General features: G+C 36.1%; 1 protein-coding gene across 1 annotated transcript; it reads left to right on the forward strand.

The window, feature by feature from the left end:
* Nucleotides 1-4,557: 4,557 nt before the first annotated feature.
* Nucleotides 4,558-11,449, forward strand: LOC18432619 (lipase (DUF620)). The gene is made up of 2 exons (XM_006842720.4): nucleotides 4,558-5,492; nucleotides 10,588-11,449. The coding sequence occupies exons 1-2, from the start codon at nucleotides 4,866-4,868 to the stop codon at nucleotides 11,107-11,109; spliced, it is 1,149 nt and encodes a 382-aa protein (XP_006842783.4). The 5' UTR covers nucleotides 4,558-4,865; the 3' UTR covers nucleotides 11,110-11,449.
* Nucleotides 11,450-15,978: the final 4,529 nt, after the last annotated feature.

Raw genomic sequence — 15,978 nt, forward strand, 5'->3', positions numbered from 1 at the left:
AGTCGTAGAAGAAATAGAAAGAGAATCTTAAAACCAAATCTCAAAATTACATAAACATTTATATAAAATGGGAATTAATCAAAAATAAAGAATCTTTGAACAATAGTTGGGATAAGGCTCGGATGATGAGAGAATCTTTGAGCAATATTCAATGAGATTAAGGGAGAGACAGGACCTTAGGGAAGTACAAACTCCTAGGATAATCCCTCTCCCTGCATTCTCTCTCATAACCCCATGAAGTTCCCCTTACTTGTAATTCATTATCCTCCCTCAAGAAAAGGGGCTCTATCCCATGTTATGTGCTAGCTAGGATGATCCCTCTCCCTCCATTCTCTCTCATAACCCCATGAAGTTCCCCTTACTTGTAATTCATTCTCCTCCCTCAAGAAAAGGGGCTCTATCCCATGTTATGTGCAAGTAACTAGCAGGTCATGTCCAACTCATGTCCAACGTTTGGGGATTTATGTAGTGAATTTGTATGCTGGTTTTAGTAACTATAAGGCAGACCTGAGGTTGTGATCATCAAAATCTTGTCTCCTAAAAGGGAGACACACACATGTAAAAGTAAGAGAAAATTCATAAAGAGGGTGATCAGGCTTCAAAAGGTATCTAATTCTCATATATTTTGTGTGTCTGTTCACCCATGAACTCCAATTTATTGGGAAAATGGGTGAGAACTCGGCCACCAATTACATAAATGATTTTCTGGACATGTTGGCTGCTTTTTTTAATCGAAAATGATTCTAACGATGTGAGTGATATGAATAATTTCCTCTATGTCGATTTAAAGGCTCACTCGCGCCATTGTTACATGCATAATTGATATATAACAAAGTTTTACGTGATCAATGGGATGCTCTAGTCGTCCAATTTCACATCCAACCACTAGTATAATTGTGACCTTCTTGTACCAACTATAAACAACACTATTAAATACTTTCCCTTTCTACAATGGAGGTGACCACCATAATTTTTTTATTTACCCCGGTTAATCTTGAGCCTTCATCATTGAAAATGGATAGTGTATGTCTGACATTATGTCATATACCCTTGTTCTACATGCATGGTATATTTTTTCTTCCATATTGTTGCTGCTCCAACTACAACTTCTATCTTTCGTGATAAGAATAGAATTCAAGATATCATGTTATGGTACCCCACCACTTTGATCACGGCCCATTCTTAGAAAAATGAAAAATAAATTTTAAAACCACCTTGATCACGGCCCATTCCTATAAAAATGAAAAAGAAATTTTTTAAAAAAATCATAATACAACCCGTGATAAGAATGAAACTTAAGATATCACTTTAAGGTACCCCACTACCCATTCCTAAAAAAATACAAAAAAGAAAAAAAGAAAAAATTGCCTTGTTGAGTGAATCGATGGCTGTTGTCCTAGACTACTTTGTCCAAGAGGGAAAGGCCAATCCATACTTGGTTTGCAAGGACGCGGTTCTACAGGAGAGAAACATTCCGTGATCCCATTTGGGTGGTCATTAATGAGCTCTCCAAAAAACGCGCCCTGCGTCCAGTCCATCTCTCGAAAAGCAATCTTTATGTAATAAGATCCCGTATCGAATGTTCTCGAGGGATTATATTGTACAATTATGCCCTTGGATAGAAGAAGAGGTTTTTGTAAATCTCAAATTTTTGGATCTCATTTAAAAATATCTGGATGATAATTTTCTAAAAATAATATGATTTTCTAAATATAATTTTCTAAAATTTGCTTTTAGTCGTAGGTTGTTTTTTTCCTCTTGAGCGTACGTGGAATGCGTCTGAAATTTTCTTTATGAGGTTAGTTGCTCTGTCCGGAGAAATTAAATTAGTAAAATATGGCCAGGAAATATAGTATTTTTCACTAGAAAATACTCTAGAAGTATAAATTTTCTATGGGGTGATGTTTGTGTAAGGTGCCTATCTTGTACTATACAAGTAAGGCCTACATCTAATTTTTGCTGAAAGATCTAGTTTGGGTATCGAAAAACTCATAATAGCTTGAGAGTTATGTTCAAATCTAATTATAAAATTTTAAATTTTAAATATGTTGTAGATCGAGCGTATCTATAAATACTTAAAAATATTAAAACAGATTGTTCAGTTATAATATTTATTATTTTTAGGATTTAAAATTATTTATCTTTTTTAATATATATATATATATATATATATATATATATATATATATATATATATATATATATATATATATATATATGTATGTATGTGTGTGTGTGTGCGTGTGTGTGTGTGTGAGGCCCTAAGCAATCAAATTAAGGTACATCTCAAAAATTCACTAGAAGAGGTTGTTTCAATGCCCAACAATTTTCAAATCAATCATCTCAGCCTTAAGATGTATGGACATGAGAAAAAATGGATTTCAAATATTGGAAATAAGGCATCTTGTAAATTTGCAGTGCATTTTCTGAACCGTCAACTTCAAGATTTTCACGTGTTCATAGGTCTGCTCCACCTACATTATTTTTAAAGCTTTAGATTTTTATAATTAGATATATAAATAAATTTTCAGGTCATCACAAAGATTTCCAAACATCTTTTGACACTATTTGAATGTGAGCTTTACTTTCATCCTTTAGGCCGTGCTCTTGTACAAACCACACCTATGTCTTTATATTCGTGCATATCTGGTCATATTTTTTAAGGGTGAGGTCCGTATAAAATGTCAAATTTATACTATTGAATTAAGGTGTACCTCAAAACTATACTAAAAATGCAGTTTCGGTGCTACAAAGCCTTGCAATGATATGAAAAATTTATTGTTTCTCCAAATTATGAAATTTAAAGTTTCAGAAATGGTAACGATCTAGTAGATCTATAAGCTATTGAAAATATTGAAATCGGACGGTCCAAATAATGTGTTAGAAGATGAACTATTTTTAGTAATAGAAATCACCTTTCTTTTTCATGTCTATGAATCTCAAGGTCGAGATGATCTACTTGGGGGTTTTCTAGCACGTGAACAACCTTTTCTAGTGGGATGTTTAAGTGCACCTTACTTATAGAGTATAAGGTTGACATCTTATAAAAACTTTTTCCATTTTTTAAAGAAGAAAATTTATATAGAGTCTAGGATCTAAACAATCAAACTATAGCATACCTAATAAATTTCACTAGAAGAGGTTGTTTTGATGTGTAAATATCCTCAAATTGATCATCTCGACATCAAGATGCATGAACATGAGAAAAAAATATAGATTTCAAGTTTTGGAAATAGTGCATCTTGTAATGTATTTTTGAACCGTCAATTTACAAGATTTTCAAGTTTTTATAGATCTGCTCGATCTACACCACTTTTAATTAAAAACGAAAATATATTTTAAATCTGTCACAAATATTTCCAATATTGAAACGGCATGTCTCAAGACTATTTGGAGGTAGGCTCTAATTTGATTGTTTAGAGCCTGGCTATATACAAACCCCATCCTTTTTTAAACCCTCTTTTCTTCTAAATGTTGGCGCACTGTACAAAGTTGTGGCCTTATATAGGCGTATGGTTTGCATGCTCTAAACAGTCAAATTAGAGCCCACCTTCAAATAGTATCGAGAAATGTAGTTTCAATTCTAAAAATCTTTGACTAACCTTAAAATATATTTTTATCTTTAATTATTAATTTAAAGCTTAAAAAATAGTGTAGATTGAGCAGATCTTTGAAAATTTAAATAACTTAAAAAATTGACGGTCCAAATATATGTTACAAGATGGGCCATTCCAAAACTTGAAATCCATTTTTTTCTCAAGCTCATGCATATTGATGTCGAGATGATCAATTGGAAAATATTTGGTCATCAAACAACTTCTTCTAGTGAAATTTTTGAGGTACACTCTAATTTGATTGTTTAGAGCCTATGCTATATATAAACTTTTGCCCTTTATGCAAACCTTTCTTATGGCAGGAAAACAAAAAAAAACCGCATTGTCTATGCAATTTACCCCAACCAAATTTTTTCTCACACCTTTTTTCCCAAAAACAATCTTTCTATACAAATTCTCATACACAAAAATCATTTTGGACCCAATAGCACAAGCAAACAATCACACCCTCATAGCACCCAAAGTGCTGAACAGCCTTAAGACAACTACCATATCGAAGCACACTATCACATTGTCGGAGCGCCCAAAGTGCTAAACCACCTTAAGACAACTACGGGATCGAAACTGAGTATTGTCGGAACACCCTCTTGATAGTGTCGAAGCCGTGGAATCTAGTAACATCTCCTGTCGGACCACCTTTTGTATTTGCAAATACCAATCCGAACTTTTCATATGCCGGAGCCCTATTATCGTATCGGACCGCACTTTACATACTATTGGAGCCCTATTGCCGGATCACATTTACACAGGGCTGGAAAGCTACGGACCGCATTTACATGATGCCGGAGCCTCTATTTTGGTGGAATAGAGGAGAGATGCATAAGGTAAAAGTACGGGAGGGTAATTTCGGTATTTTTTATTTTCTATCGTAGAAGTATTTCTATAGAAATTGTATTTTGGGGGAAAAAGTGGGAAGAACAGTTAGATTGGAGGCAAGTTGCATATGGTTTGAGTTTTTTTTCGTAATTGTTTTTTAAAAAAAAAAAAAAAATCTCCTGCCTCTCTTTCTCTCTCTAAATAAACTTGGCACCATTCTATCACTCTACACGGTAAACGGAACATTCATTTATTTTTACCACCAACCAATCGTATTCAAGACCATAATGGAGGAGGTTGCCCACCGCTGGACCCGCGGTTGCCTCCCTTAAAAGCCGCTTCTGCAACCCACCCTTCTTTCTTCCCCTTCCTTTAAACCGTCATCACTCACCACTCTCTCTCCCCCCTCATTACTTTCTCTCTCTCTAAAATTCCATGATGGGCTCCAGGAGGCGCCTGGCTCCCCTCACAGAGGGTCCTTCCGACCAGGATGATCCCCTGGACCACGCCCCATATGCAAGCAGCTACCTGAAGAAGAAGCAGAGCAGCTCGAGGTCTTGGATGGAGTGGCTCAAAGAGCAGTTACCACTTCTCTCTCACAAGAAATCCAACCTCAAGATCCTCTTAGCCGTCTTGGGTTGCCCTCTCTCCCCACTTCCGCTCACACAAAGGAAAACCTCAGCGGTGGTTGCGCAGGTGAACTCTTCGGCGCAATACATAATCCGGCAGTTTGAGGCGGCGTCCGGGTGCAAACGGGCGGAGGAGGCTGTCAAGAACATGTATGTAATGGGGAAAGTGAAGATGGTGATGGTACAAGTAGAATGTGGGGCGAATTCATCGTATACGTTGTCTTCTTCTTTATCAGGTAGTGGTGGTGGGGTGGTGGAGGAAGGGTGCTTTGTTATATGGCAAATGGCGCCAGAGAAGTGGCTGATGGAGCTGGATGTTGGCACCCACAAGGTAGTGGCCGGCAGCGACGGCAAGATCGCGTGGCGCCACACCCCTTGGCTTCCCTCTCACGCCGCCAAGGGTGGCGTACGTCCCCTCCGCCGTATCCTTCAGGTATGTTATTATTTACCTACTTGTATGAATGGTAAATAGTCTCATTGTATACAATCTTTTTTTTTTTTTTAATTGGGTTTCAAACAGTATGCTTAGCTCCCTCTAAGTGCACAAACCCTCGATCAGCGCACTGGATGGTCAAGGGTCTGCTAGCATACTATTAGAAGCACAAATGTTATACCCTAGTTTAACATTCACTTTAATCTTCTGAAAGTGTTCTCCCCGTGAGCCACAAACCGTACAAAACGGTCTGAGGTGGACATTGGATGGTTGAGGGCTGGCTAGCATACTATTTGAAGCACAAATGTCTTACCATAGTAATAAGATTCCATCAAAGTGTTGTAAAACTGTTTTGAGATGAAAAAAAGTACATGATTGATTCCTTTGGGAATTTTCGAGATTCTTTTGCTTTGGCTGGTTCGGCTCTTGGTTCGGTGGTTTGGGCACAAGGACTTGCAGCTTAGGCTTCAAGGTTCGGACCCTAGCTAAACCACCCAACAAAAATAAAAACATCTTTTTTGGGTAAATAAATAAAAACAATGTTTTGCCTCTCTATGTATTTTAAATGAGAGCAACTTTGAATTTCCTTGAACTTATAAATTTATGTAAGATTTTTTTGTCCCGCAGGAAGATACTATCTATTTCCTCCCTTGGGAAAAATATATCCTGCTGACATTTTTTTTTTATCTCAAATAACATATCAGCACAAAAAAAATCCGAAATGAACTCTCTATGTACTCTATGTACTAAAAAATCCGAAATGAACTCTCTATGTACTAAAAAAAACTAATGCCTCAAGATTGAATAGAGACCATCTAATTTTTAAAAAGTTAGATCTAAGTATAAAAAAACTTAAAACTTTTAAAAATAATCTAGTAATTATTATGAGTTTCTCAAAATTTTAGACTAAAATAATTCCCCCAAGTAGGTGTTTTGAGTGAGGGAGGAGACGCACAGTATGCTCCCACAGGAACATAGGATATGAGCTGATTATATTATTGGTTAAAATAAATTCCTTTAGTTCGTTGAGATTACCCCAGCTGGGGAACTGTCCAACAAATGTAAGATACCTAGGTGCACATGCAGTACTTCTCTTTTCTAAAGCTTTTTCTTTTTTCTTTTTTCCTTTTTTTTTTTTTTTTCCTTTTTAAGACAGTTTTCAGTTAAGAACTATAATCTATATCATGAAAAAGGCACCTTTTTTATAATTTTACTGGGGAAATTCCTGTGGAAATAGTTCCACCAACCTCAACTTTTTTTTGTTAGATAAGTTCATTAAGAAGGCTTTTCTCTTTCTTTCCTTTTCTTTTCTTTTTTTTTTTTTTTTAAATGAAAAAGTCACCTTACGTTCATTAGAATTCTGTCCTGTAATGAAAAAGTCGCCTTTGATCATGTGTGATCATTCCCTCACGTGAAGAGATACCTCTCTTTCTTCGGTCGATTCAAAACCCGGAAATAGGTTTTGCTTCATCCGATTAGCCAAATCAAGCGATCCAGATCGAGTTTGACAAGTGTCCAAGTCGGGTTTGGGTTCAAATGACTTGGACTAGCCCAAGTCAAGTCTAAGTCGGGTTCGGTCCAAATCACTTGAACCCAACTCAAGTTTAGGTTTGGTCCAAGTCCATGTGACATTCAGTCAGGTCAAGGTCAGGGTCCATCTTGACCTGATCGGGTACTACCCCTACAGTCCACTTGAACTAGGACACTTCAACAAATCTATTTATTGGCCGACCTGCTCATTAAAACAAGGAATCCTCACGTGCAAAGAGCAGTAGATGTAGGGTAATAAATTGTTTGGTGTTTTGTATATTAATATTGTTGGAGTTTTTTTTTCACCCATCATTATTGCATAAAAGAGTCCCCCCGCGATATGTTTGGTCAGTTTGTGCATCATTTCGACTTCGACAATTATAGAATTGAAAAAGAGTGAGGAATTGTTGAGGTTTATATAAAGCACCTATTTTGTAACCGTAGAAATAAAGCACATCTTTAAATTTTATCTAGAGATGTGATTCTATCCTTAGTTATGAAATTCAAAATTTTAAAAATAGTATACTTCAATCCGATTTATAAATGCATAAAAATCTTACAAATAAAGGTTCAGATAACTTGTAACGAGGTGCATTAATTTAGGACTTAAGTTTTTTTTTTTTGTATATTCATACATCTCGAGGTCAAGATGATCAATTGAAAGAATTTATAATACTAAAACACTCTCTTCTAAAGGATTTTTTATGTGCACATTGCTAAATAGTATAAGGTATTCACCTTACTAAATAATACAAGGTTTAGACCTTATATAGACTTTGTCTCTTTGGAAGGGTAAAGGTACGTTGCAAATCCTAAAATTAGTGTACACGCAATAGATAGTCGAGTATTTACAAATCTGCCAAAATTTGCACTATTTTTGGAGTACAAATTTCATTATCAAGGAATTAAATAGATTCTCAAGGCCTAAAAGAATTTTCTCGCACCAAAAGAGCATTTAGCGGAGTTTCGAGGTTCTATTTATTTTTCAACATAAACAGACCACAAATACCCTTGTAGATCTCAAAAATAACATTAACAAAAAGTTGCTTGAGCATTTAAAAAAGGGCTCGATTTCTATGCGGCCAAACCCACATATATAGAAATGGGGGCGTTTTAATAAATCTATTTTTGAGATGGATTTTTAGACATAATGTAATCTCTAACATGGAGATCATGAATATGAATATGAAAAAATTAATAAATTTTAAAAATTAAAAATAATAATCATAGTAAGAAAACATTTGGACCATTAATTTCCATTGTTTTTAGATGGAATACCTACTTGTATCCATTTTTAAGATGGATGCTTTACACTTTCTGGATCGCATATGTAGAAATGCGGTCCAGCCAGCATAAAATAATTTTCCTTTAAAAGAATGATTGTCTACAACGAGATCATTTACTTTTTGTACAAAGAGGTCGCACTCATTCTTGTCCCTTAGATTTCAAAATGGGTGTTTGTAAGAGTGGCATTGAATAGACACAAAGTTCCACAAAAACAATTATCGAGCTTAATTACTCACCCTGAACCATCCAATTTGACATTTCATAAGTGAGAACAATTGTAACCTCTTTAAAATAAAGATAAATGATTTTTTTTTAGACAATCCCTTTAAAAAAACAAAGGCATATTTATAAGTTTAAATTATCTCCAATATTTAGGATTAAACAAGATTTTTTAATATTTGAATATACTTTTCAGAGTTTTTATGAAATATGGAAGTACTCTTCTTAGAATACATGGACAATATATAGTCAAAATCATTTTTTTAACATATAAAATTTTATGATCGATAAATTTTGGAGAGATTTCTAAGTTAACATGAGAGAGATGTATCTACAAGTGTATATATTAGGAAATTTATTTAAAGACCATGAAATAATGCGGAAGTATTGCATGTCCCACAACTTCTCAAATTTTACACCGAAGTCCTTTTTTTTTTTTTTTCGGTTCTAGTTGTGCCTCCATTTCGGTACTGCAAATATCAAGCCATCCTTTTTGAACTCTAGGGCAGTATGATGTCCCAGATATTGGAAAGCTCGGCAGTCTAATATTAAAAACATCATACTTCCTTTATGTTGGGGCAATTCAATAGTTCATATATCAGACCGCTCCATACTTATAACTTTTTTAAAAAAAAAGTTTGTACAGGGCTGATATATAGAACATAGGGCTGCATCTCATCTTTTCTTTTCTTTTCTTTTTCTTATATATTGTCAAAATCAAACCGCAATGGGAAATTAGCACTTAAAAGCCCCATTCAAATTCCTACTATCGCAACCTTAGGGCTTTTAAGCCCCAATTATTGGGCCGTTCGATTTTAACAAAATTGAGCTGCATTTAAATAAAGAAAGATAGAAAGATGAAATGAAGTGATCCAATATTGGAGACATCGGACTATTTCATATTTAAAAAATAAATTCATAAGTGGGGAGTTGTCTAATGTTTGGAACATCAAACTACCCTTATCTTAAAAGGGTGTACAATATTTTTAGTATTAAACAATTCTATAAATGTGGCTTTTTCCAATATTAAGCAATTCTAGCAATGTAGTTTTTTAGCATTTGGGGCATCATACTACTATAAAGTACATAAAATCAGAAGAACAAAAAAATTTAAAAATGATTTTGATGTTTGAAATATTGAACTTAGGGCAAAATGAAATACAAAATCACAAGAAAAAAGACATTGACTAAACTGTGGAACCTACAATAATTTCACATTTATTTTATGGGATTGTATACAATGAGACCATTTACCTTTTATATGAGGTGGTCACAATTATTATGTACAACCATCCGAAATGAAATCTTATAGCTTGGGTGTGTCACAAAATTCGAAAAAGAAAATTTAAATTTTGAGCTTGGTCAATGGAATAAATGCAGTCATCTAATTTCACATCCAATAGTCAAGATTAATTGTGACCACCTTGTACTTAAGATAAATGGTCTCATGTATATTTTTCCTTATTTTATGGTTCCTACATAAAATTTCCTATATATTACACCCTCCTCACAACCGTTCACTCTTTTTCATTTCTGTTGGGTGATTATGGTGCCTACGTGGCTCAAAAAATCCATTTTCAACAACAAAGTGTCCCCACCAAGCAATGCGGTTGATATGTCACCAAATCTTTCAAGTCAGGGTCCTAACTTAACATTATTACCATGAGGAACAAGTATTATTTCTTTTTAGGAACAAATTTTATAAAAATAAAATATTTAAAAATATTTACTTAATACCAAAAAGATTCAGCAAGAATTATAGCACGTTTGGTACGCATGAAAATCCTCTCGTGAAAGTATTTTAGGTGAAAATCTTCACCCAAAAAAACTCTTGATGCGTTTAAGTGTGTGAGTTTTTTCATACCAATTGGTCCCTCAATATTTTTTCACGCAAGTTAATGTGAAAAAACTCCCACACCTAATCATACAGTGGAGTTATTTTATATGAAAATAGTCTTTCATGAAAATAAATATACCGTTAATTTCTTCTCCTTTAAAAGACTGGACATATATTTGTGTAGAAAATCCCTGGAAACTAACACAAAGGCAACTTGATTAGGGACTGGATCCTTTTACAGTGGCGTCCACCTTCTTAGGGGCCGATTATGTCGGAGAGAAGCAGATTTCTGATGAGGATTGCTTCATGCTGAAATTGGCAGTTGATCGAGAAGCCCTTGTGGAGCGTAGTGACAGTGCAGCAGAGATCATCAAGCACAATCTAGTGGGTTACATGAGCCAACGAAGCGGGTTACTAGTTCACTTAGAGGACTCCTACCTCACTCGAATACAGCCCCCGGGATCTCAGGCTACATACTGGGAGACTACGATTGCTTCCTCAATTGGGGATTACAGAGCAATCGAAGGCATCATGGTTGCGCACTCAGGCCACTCCTCTGTGACCATAACAAGGTTTGGAGATGGTGTCAAGGTTGGAGGCGCAACCACACGAATGGAGGAGGCGTGGGCTATCGAGGATCTCGTCTTCAATGTGCCCGGCCTCTCAGTTGATTGCTTCATACCACCAGCTGAGGTCCACAAGGAATCCCTTCCTGATATAACCTCATCATCCTATCCTTGTTAGCTCCTCTTCGTTACTGAATGCTTGGAAGCTCCATGAAACAAGGTTCCTAGCTTATTAGTTCATGGGATATCCATCTAACAGGTTTTGGATTCAATTTCTTCATACAATCCCAACCTTCTATGCTGCATGTGCTCAAGGCAACCACAAAAGGCACTATTGTGAAGCCCCTAAAGGGGAGATGCTTTGATGTGCAAAACCTTGCACATAAGCATATAGATGTTGAATCTACACACTAGTTATGAACTTAGGCTGTACCCTTGTATCATTAAAATAAGGGGTGTAACTTTTAAGCATGTGTTTTAATGGAAAAGCATACATAAGACTATTTGTTTGTTACAAAGATGTCACAATCAACTATGATTGTTGGATGTAAAATGGGGTGGCTGGGGTTATTGCAATGATCGAGCTCAAAGCCCAAAGAAGAATTTTTAAACTTTAAGATACACGCTAAGGGAGAAAATTTTCGATAAGGTGTCGAGAAAATTTTCGAACTTTATGACACAGAGCTATCAATTTGTTTTTTTAACTTTATGACACACTCTGAGCTGTTGAATTGAAAGCGACTTGTTGAAGCGAGAGTGAGAGCCAAGCCTAGATATGAAAAGAGGTAAGTCATGAGACTGGTGATCACAAAGCTCAGATTTTGACTTATAAAACCCTATTTTTTTTAGAGAGAGAGTCAGCTTTTTGAAAACACGGTTCACGGTGTAACCTAAAAAGCCCCTACCACCCCTAATGCATCTATCCTTGTAAAACCAATAGATCCATACCCCAAACTTCTCATAAATTTGTTTTCTTCGCAAATCTCCTGTGCCTGGATATTCCAACTAATAATCTCTATTATAAGTAGAAGTAGACTCATGCCAAGCGGTAAACTCCTCCCTAGGGGTGGCAATAGGCCACCCTTGGTCCTAGCCTGGCCGGCCTTGATAGGGCCAAAAAGTCCCTGGCCTAAGCCTATAAAGGCCGGCTGAACCGAGATGTGCCAAACAAAATTGAAAACAAAACAAAAGAAAAAACAAAGAAAAAGACGGTCAAGCCGAGTCAGGCCCCGTATGGCCTTACCCTTGAGCCATGCTTGCCTAGCCTTGGCCTGGGCTTTGGGTCACGAAGCCCCAATTTTTTAGAGCCAGACTGATCGGGCCAGGCCACCCGGTCCATTGCCACCCTTACTCCTTCCCGACAGATGTAGAATCATCATCATCTTCTTCTTCTCTTCTACTTTCATCACTAATTATCAAAAATGCCCCCCTTCCTTTACATGCTCACCTAGCAGCTACTCTTGCTAAAGAATGAGTAGGCCGAGCAACGACCCCCTTTGACTATGCATCATCCTTCATCCCATTTTTCTTGACTATAGTATCCTTTGCTCTGTTTTCTCTTTTGAAGCCTGGATACGGTCCTTAAAAACCTTCATCACTTGAACAAGGGGTGTACCAAAGGTCAACCTCATGTATCATAAAACATGGATTCAATAGTCTTGTGTATTGCACAATGTGCACAACACAAACCACTCAATCTGAGCTATCTATGTACAAAGTGTAGCAATGATGCCCGCATTTATGATGAGCATTGTGCACCCGCGCGCCATACAATTTACACTACATTCTCCGAAATATATGTGCACAAAGCACTACATAATTGCAATTAGTACTCGGTCTTATATATTATGCACTGTACACAACACAAACCACTCAATGTGCACTATTCGTGTGCAAATTGTAGCAATGATGTCTGCACTTAGGACATGTGTTGTACACCTACACACCATGCAATTTGCACTATGTTCTCCAAAACATATGCGTACAAAACACTACATAAGTGTACTTAGTACTCAGTCTTGTGTACCGCGCACAATAGTTGCTGAGCCAATGGTCCTTATCAATAATTACTGAGCCAATAACTATTTCTCTTCCATTAAAAAAGAAATCCTTATCGATATTGTGCAAAATCTTCCCAAGGACACAAGCCTCATATTCTCTACTACTTGCATGGAACCCTTACCTTATTTTTATATCTATCCCCCCTTCTGAAACCCCGTTCCTTCTTTTTGTACTACTTCCTCTTTGATGTAATCTACTTCCCTAGACACCACCCACCTCCATCTTAATTCTTTTTTGAGAATTTTTTTTTTTTAATTTACTTTTTAATTCTTTAAAAGATAACTTTTCCTTGCTAGTCATATCCCTATCCCTATCATCATCAACTCGTTTTAGTGGGACTTGTAGAATCTTTTCCAAGCCCTTATAGAGTAATTTCCCCAATCTAACTCATTTGAAATGGCAAAAGCCCTATCACGTGATTGGTTTCTAATTGAGGAATTAAATTTGGGGCAAAGGAGTCATTAGAACATGAAGTAGCACTAAGGGAATCGTTTTCAAAACATTTCATGAGCCTCTATATCTGTTTGAATTTTAGAAAGGAATTTTAAAAGTTTGACCTGGAACCACTACCTCTGTTCAGCGGTCCATGTGTCCCTCGGAAATTGACAATCGGTTCATACACAAGATTCCATGCTCTTTTTGCCTAGTCACCCAGACCAAAAATATCATTAAAAGGAGGTTTAGAAGGACCCAACAACAAAAGTGGACATTCGTTTCGAAAGTATCTTTCAATATGCCTTCATCGACAAAAACTGAAAGAAGATCATCAAGGGTCATAACCTTAGTAATTCCACTGTATCAATGGTCATTTAAAAGTTCAGCGGCTGTAAAAGTGTGTAATACCATCATTCATTGCCCTTAAAGAAACTTAGACGATGTTGTGTTTGAGTACTATGGAAAAAGGGAGACACAAGAGAAAAAGAAAGGAAAAAGTAAAAGGGAATGACCTCAACTAAAACATAGCATGGTCGAGCCCAACCACATGATGAAGTGTTCCAGACCCACAACTTAATTTGAGAAGGATTTTCTTTATCCAAAAATTTTATATCATGATTCACTTTGTGAATAGTTACACGAAAAACGTTGCTGAGATATTGAAAACTTATAACTTACGGAAATGGGCATTTGAGAGTCCATTTCCGAGAAAGGATCGATTTGGAGCATTTATGTGCTCTAGATCAGTTTCTTTTTCAAATGGAATTGATCTTCAGTGACTAGTGTTGGCTTCAAAATATTCACAAATTATTGTATAGCGTTTTCAAACTCAATTTCAAACTTAATATTTTGTTTCAAAGAGTCTCTTGGGTCTCTTATTATTTTAGTCAACAGAAATTTACTATGATGTTGCATTTTAGTATGTCAGAACTAGGAGGCACACTTGAGTTGTGCTGGTTATTCCTAGCAAGGTTTGAGGTATTATGATCTTTAGGGAAAAGATGAATGTGGTTTATTAGGGAGTAAAAAATAAGCCTAATAATCTCTATATAGGGGGGTCAATCCTTTTAGTTGTCACCATTTGGGAAAATGGTAACAGGGATCTCCAAGAGAGAGATAAATCTTTTATAGAGAAAGGCATCAGCGAGATAAATCTCCAAGAGAGAGATAAATCTTCTATAGAGAAGGGCATCAGCAAGATAAATCTCGTATAGAGAGGGGCATCATCTCCGCGAGAGGCAATTTTTCATGGGGTTTTGGATTGGTTAGTTTTTCGCTTTTAAATAAAAAAAGTCATCTGATTGTGGTCAATGTTGTCTTCCAATAATGCAGCAGTCAAAAGATGGAGATTGATCAACATTATTGATTGGGGGAGCGGGTATAGAGGGAAAAATCAGCAAGGCTTTTTGCCGATGTTCAGAGAGAGATATGCATCTTGTGACCCCAAAATTATAATATTTTTGATAGTGGAGTTCGACTTGATGAGTCTATGATGTAACTCTTTTGAAGTGGTGAATTATGTAAAATATTGTCATATTATGGTGTTCTTTTGTTTTTACTCTTTATCTTGCAGGTATTTTATTGTTGAACTTGTCTATTTCACATTTAGAAGATTTTTTGACCATCTTGAATGAGATCAATGTATTTTGGTTTCTAGTTATGCAAATGAGGGGAACCCATGAGCCTAAAATGGATTGGCTTTTGTCCTTTATTGTCCCATATGCAGAATTGTAGTATCTGGATATCCTATACAATAGATTGTCTTTGTCCCTTGCAATTTGAGCAATTCCTGAACCATGGCAATTTGAGCAAATTTATATCACTTAATTGCTTCCTCAAACATATCTTAAAAATGCTTAAATTGCCATGATTCAGGAATGCGAAACAAGAACAAGTAGGGACATTTTAGTGATGCGATTGATCCTGAACAAGTAGAAGTACTCCGTCAAATTATTAAAATACCCTTGTTTGTCTATTGTTTTCAACTCTGTATATGGCAATATAGATATTTTTAAGGATATTTTTGAGAAAATACCTGAATTAAATGAAAATTTTAAAAACCCCATAGTGTTAACTAGGCTATTGTCACCCCCTCAATGATTTTGTCGAGGGTAATGACGATATTTTTGGAATAAAATATTTATAAATGTTTGTCCCATGAATCCTGCATTCTGAAAAGGGAAAATTAAGTAAAAAAATTCCTGTATATTTTATATTGAAAAATCCCACATATTTTATAATTTATATTGTAGTCCCATTTTGTCATAATTTTTATATTTCCAAACTACCCCTTATCCAGACCTTCAAGTTCCGAACTGAAACATTTCCTATTATTACTTTCCAAGAAAAATCAGTCTCCATGTATAAGCCTTTGCCATCCCTGAAAGAGTGGAAGTGCTTCTAGTAATAGGTTAGGTTAAGGTTGGAAGTACTTTTAGTAATAGGTTAGGTTAAGATTGCCCTAAGCCTAGCTAGGGGCTCTAGACGCCCAACCCAGACAAGAGCCGGTCCAAGGGGACATAGCCTTGGCCAAAGCTTGGGCTTGCTCTTG

Source organism: Amborella trichopoda, chromosome 3 (genome assembly GCF_054954075.1).
Source record: "Amborella trichopoda isolate Santa Cruz 75 chromosome 3, AtrichopodaSantaCruz75HAP2 v2.0, whole genome shotgun sequence".
Classification (NCBI taxonomy): domain Eukaryota; kingdom Viridiplantae; phylum Streptophyta; class Magnoliopsida; order Amborellales; family Amborellaceae; genus Amborella; species Amborella trichopoda.

Bases quoted from the DNA above. Each gene is read 5' to 3' on its own strand.
- LOC18432619 (XM_006842720.4), top strand. From the start codon at position 4,866: ATGATGGGCTCCAGGAGGCGCCTGGCTCCCCTCACAGAGGGTCCTTCC. The intron at 5,493-10,587 runs GTATGTTATTAT...CAACTTGATTAG, and splicing joins CCCTCCGCCGTATCCTTCAG to GGACTGGATCCTTTTACAGT.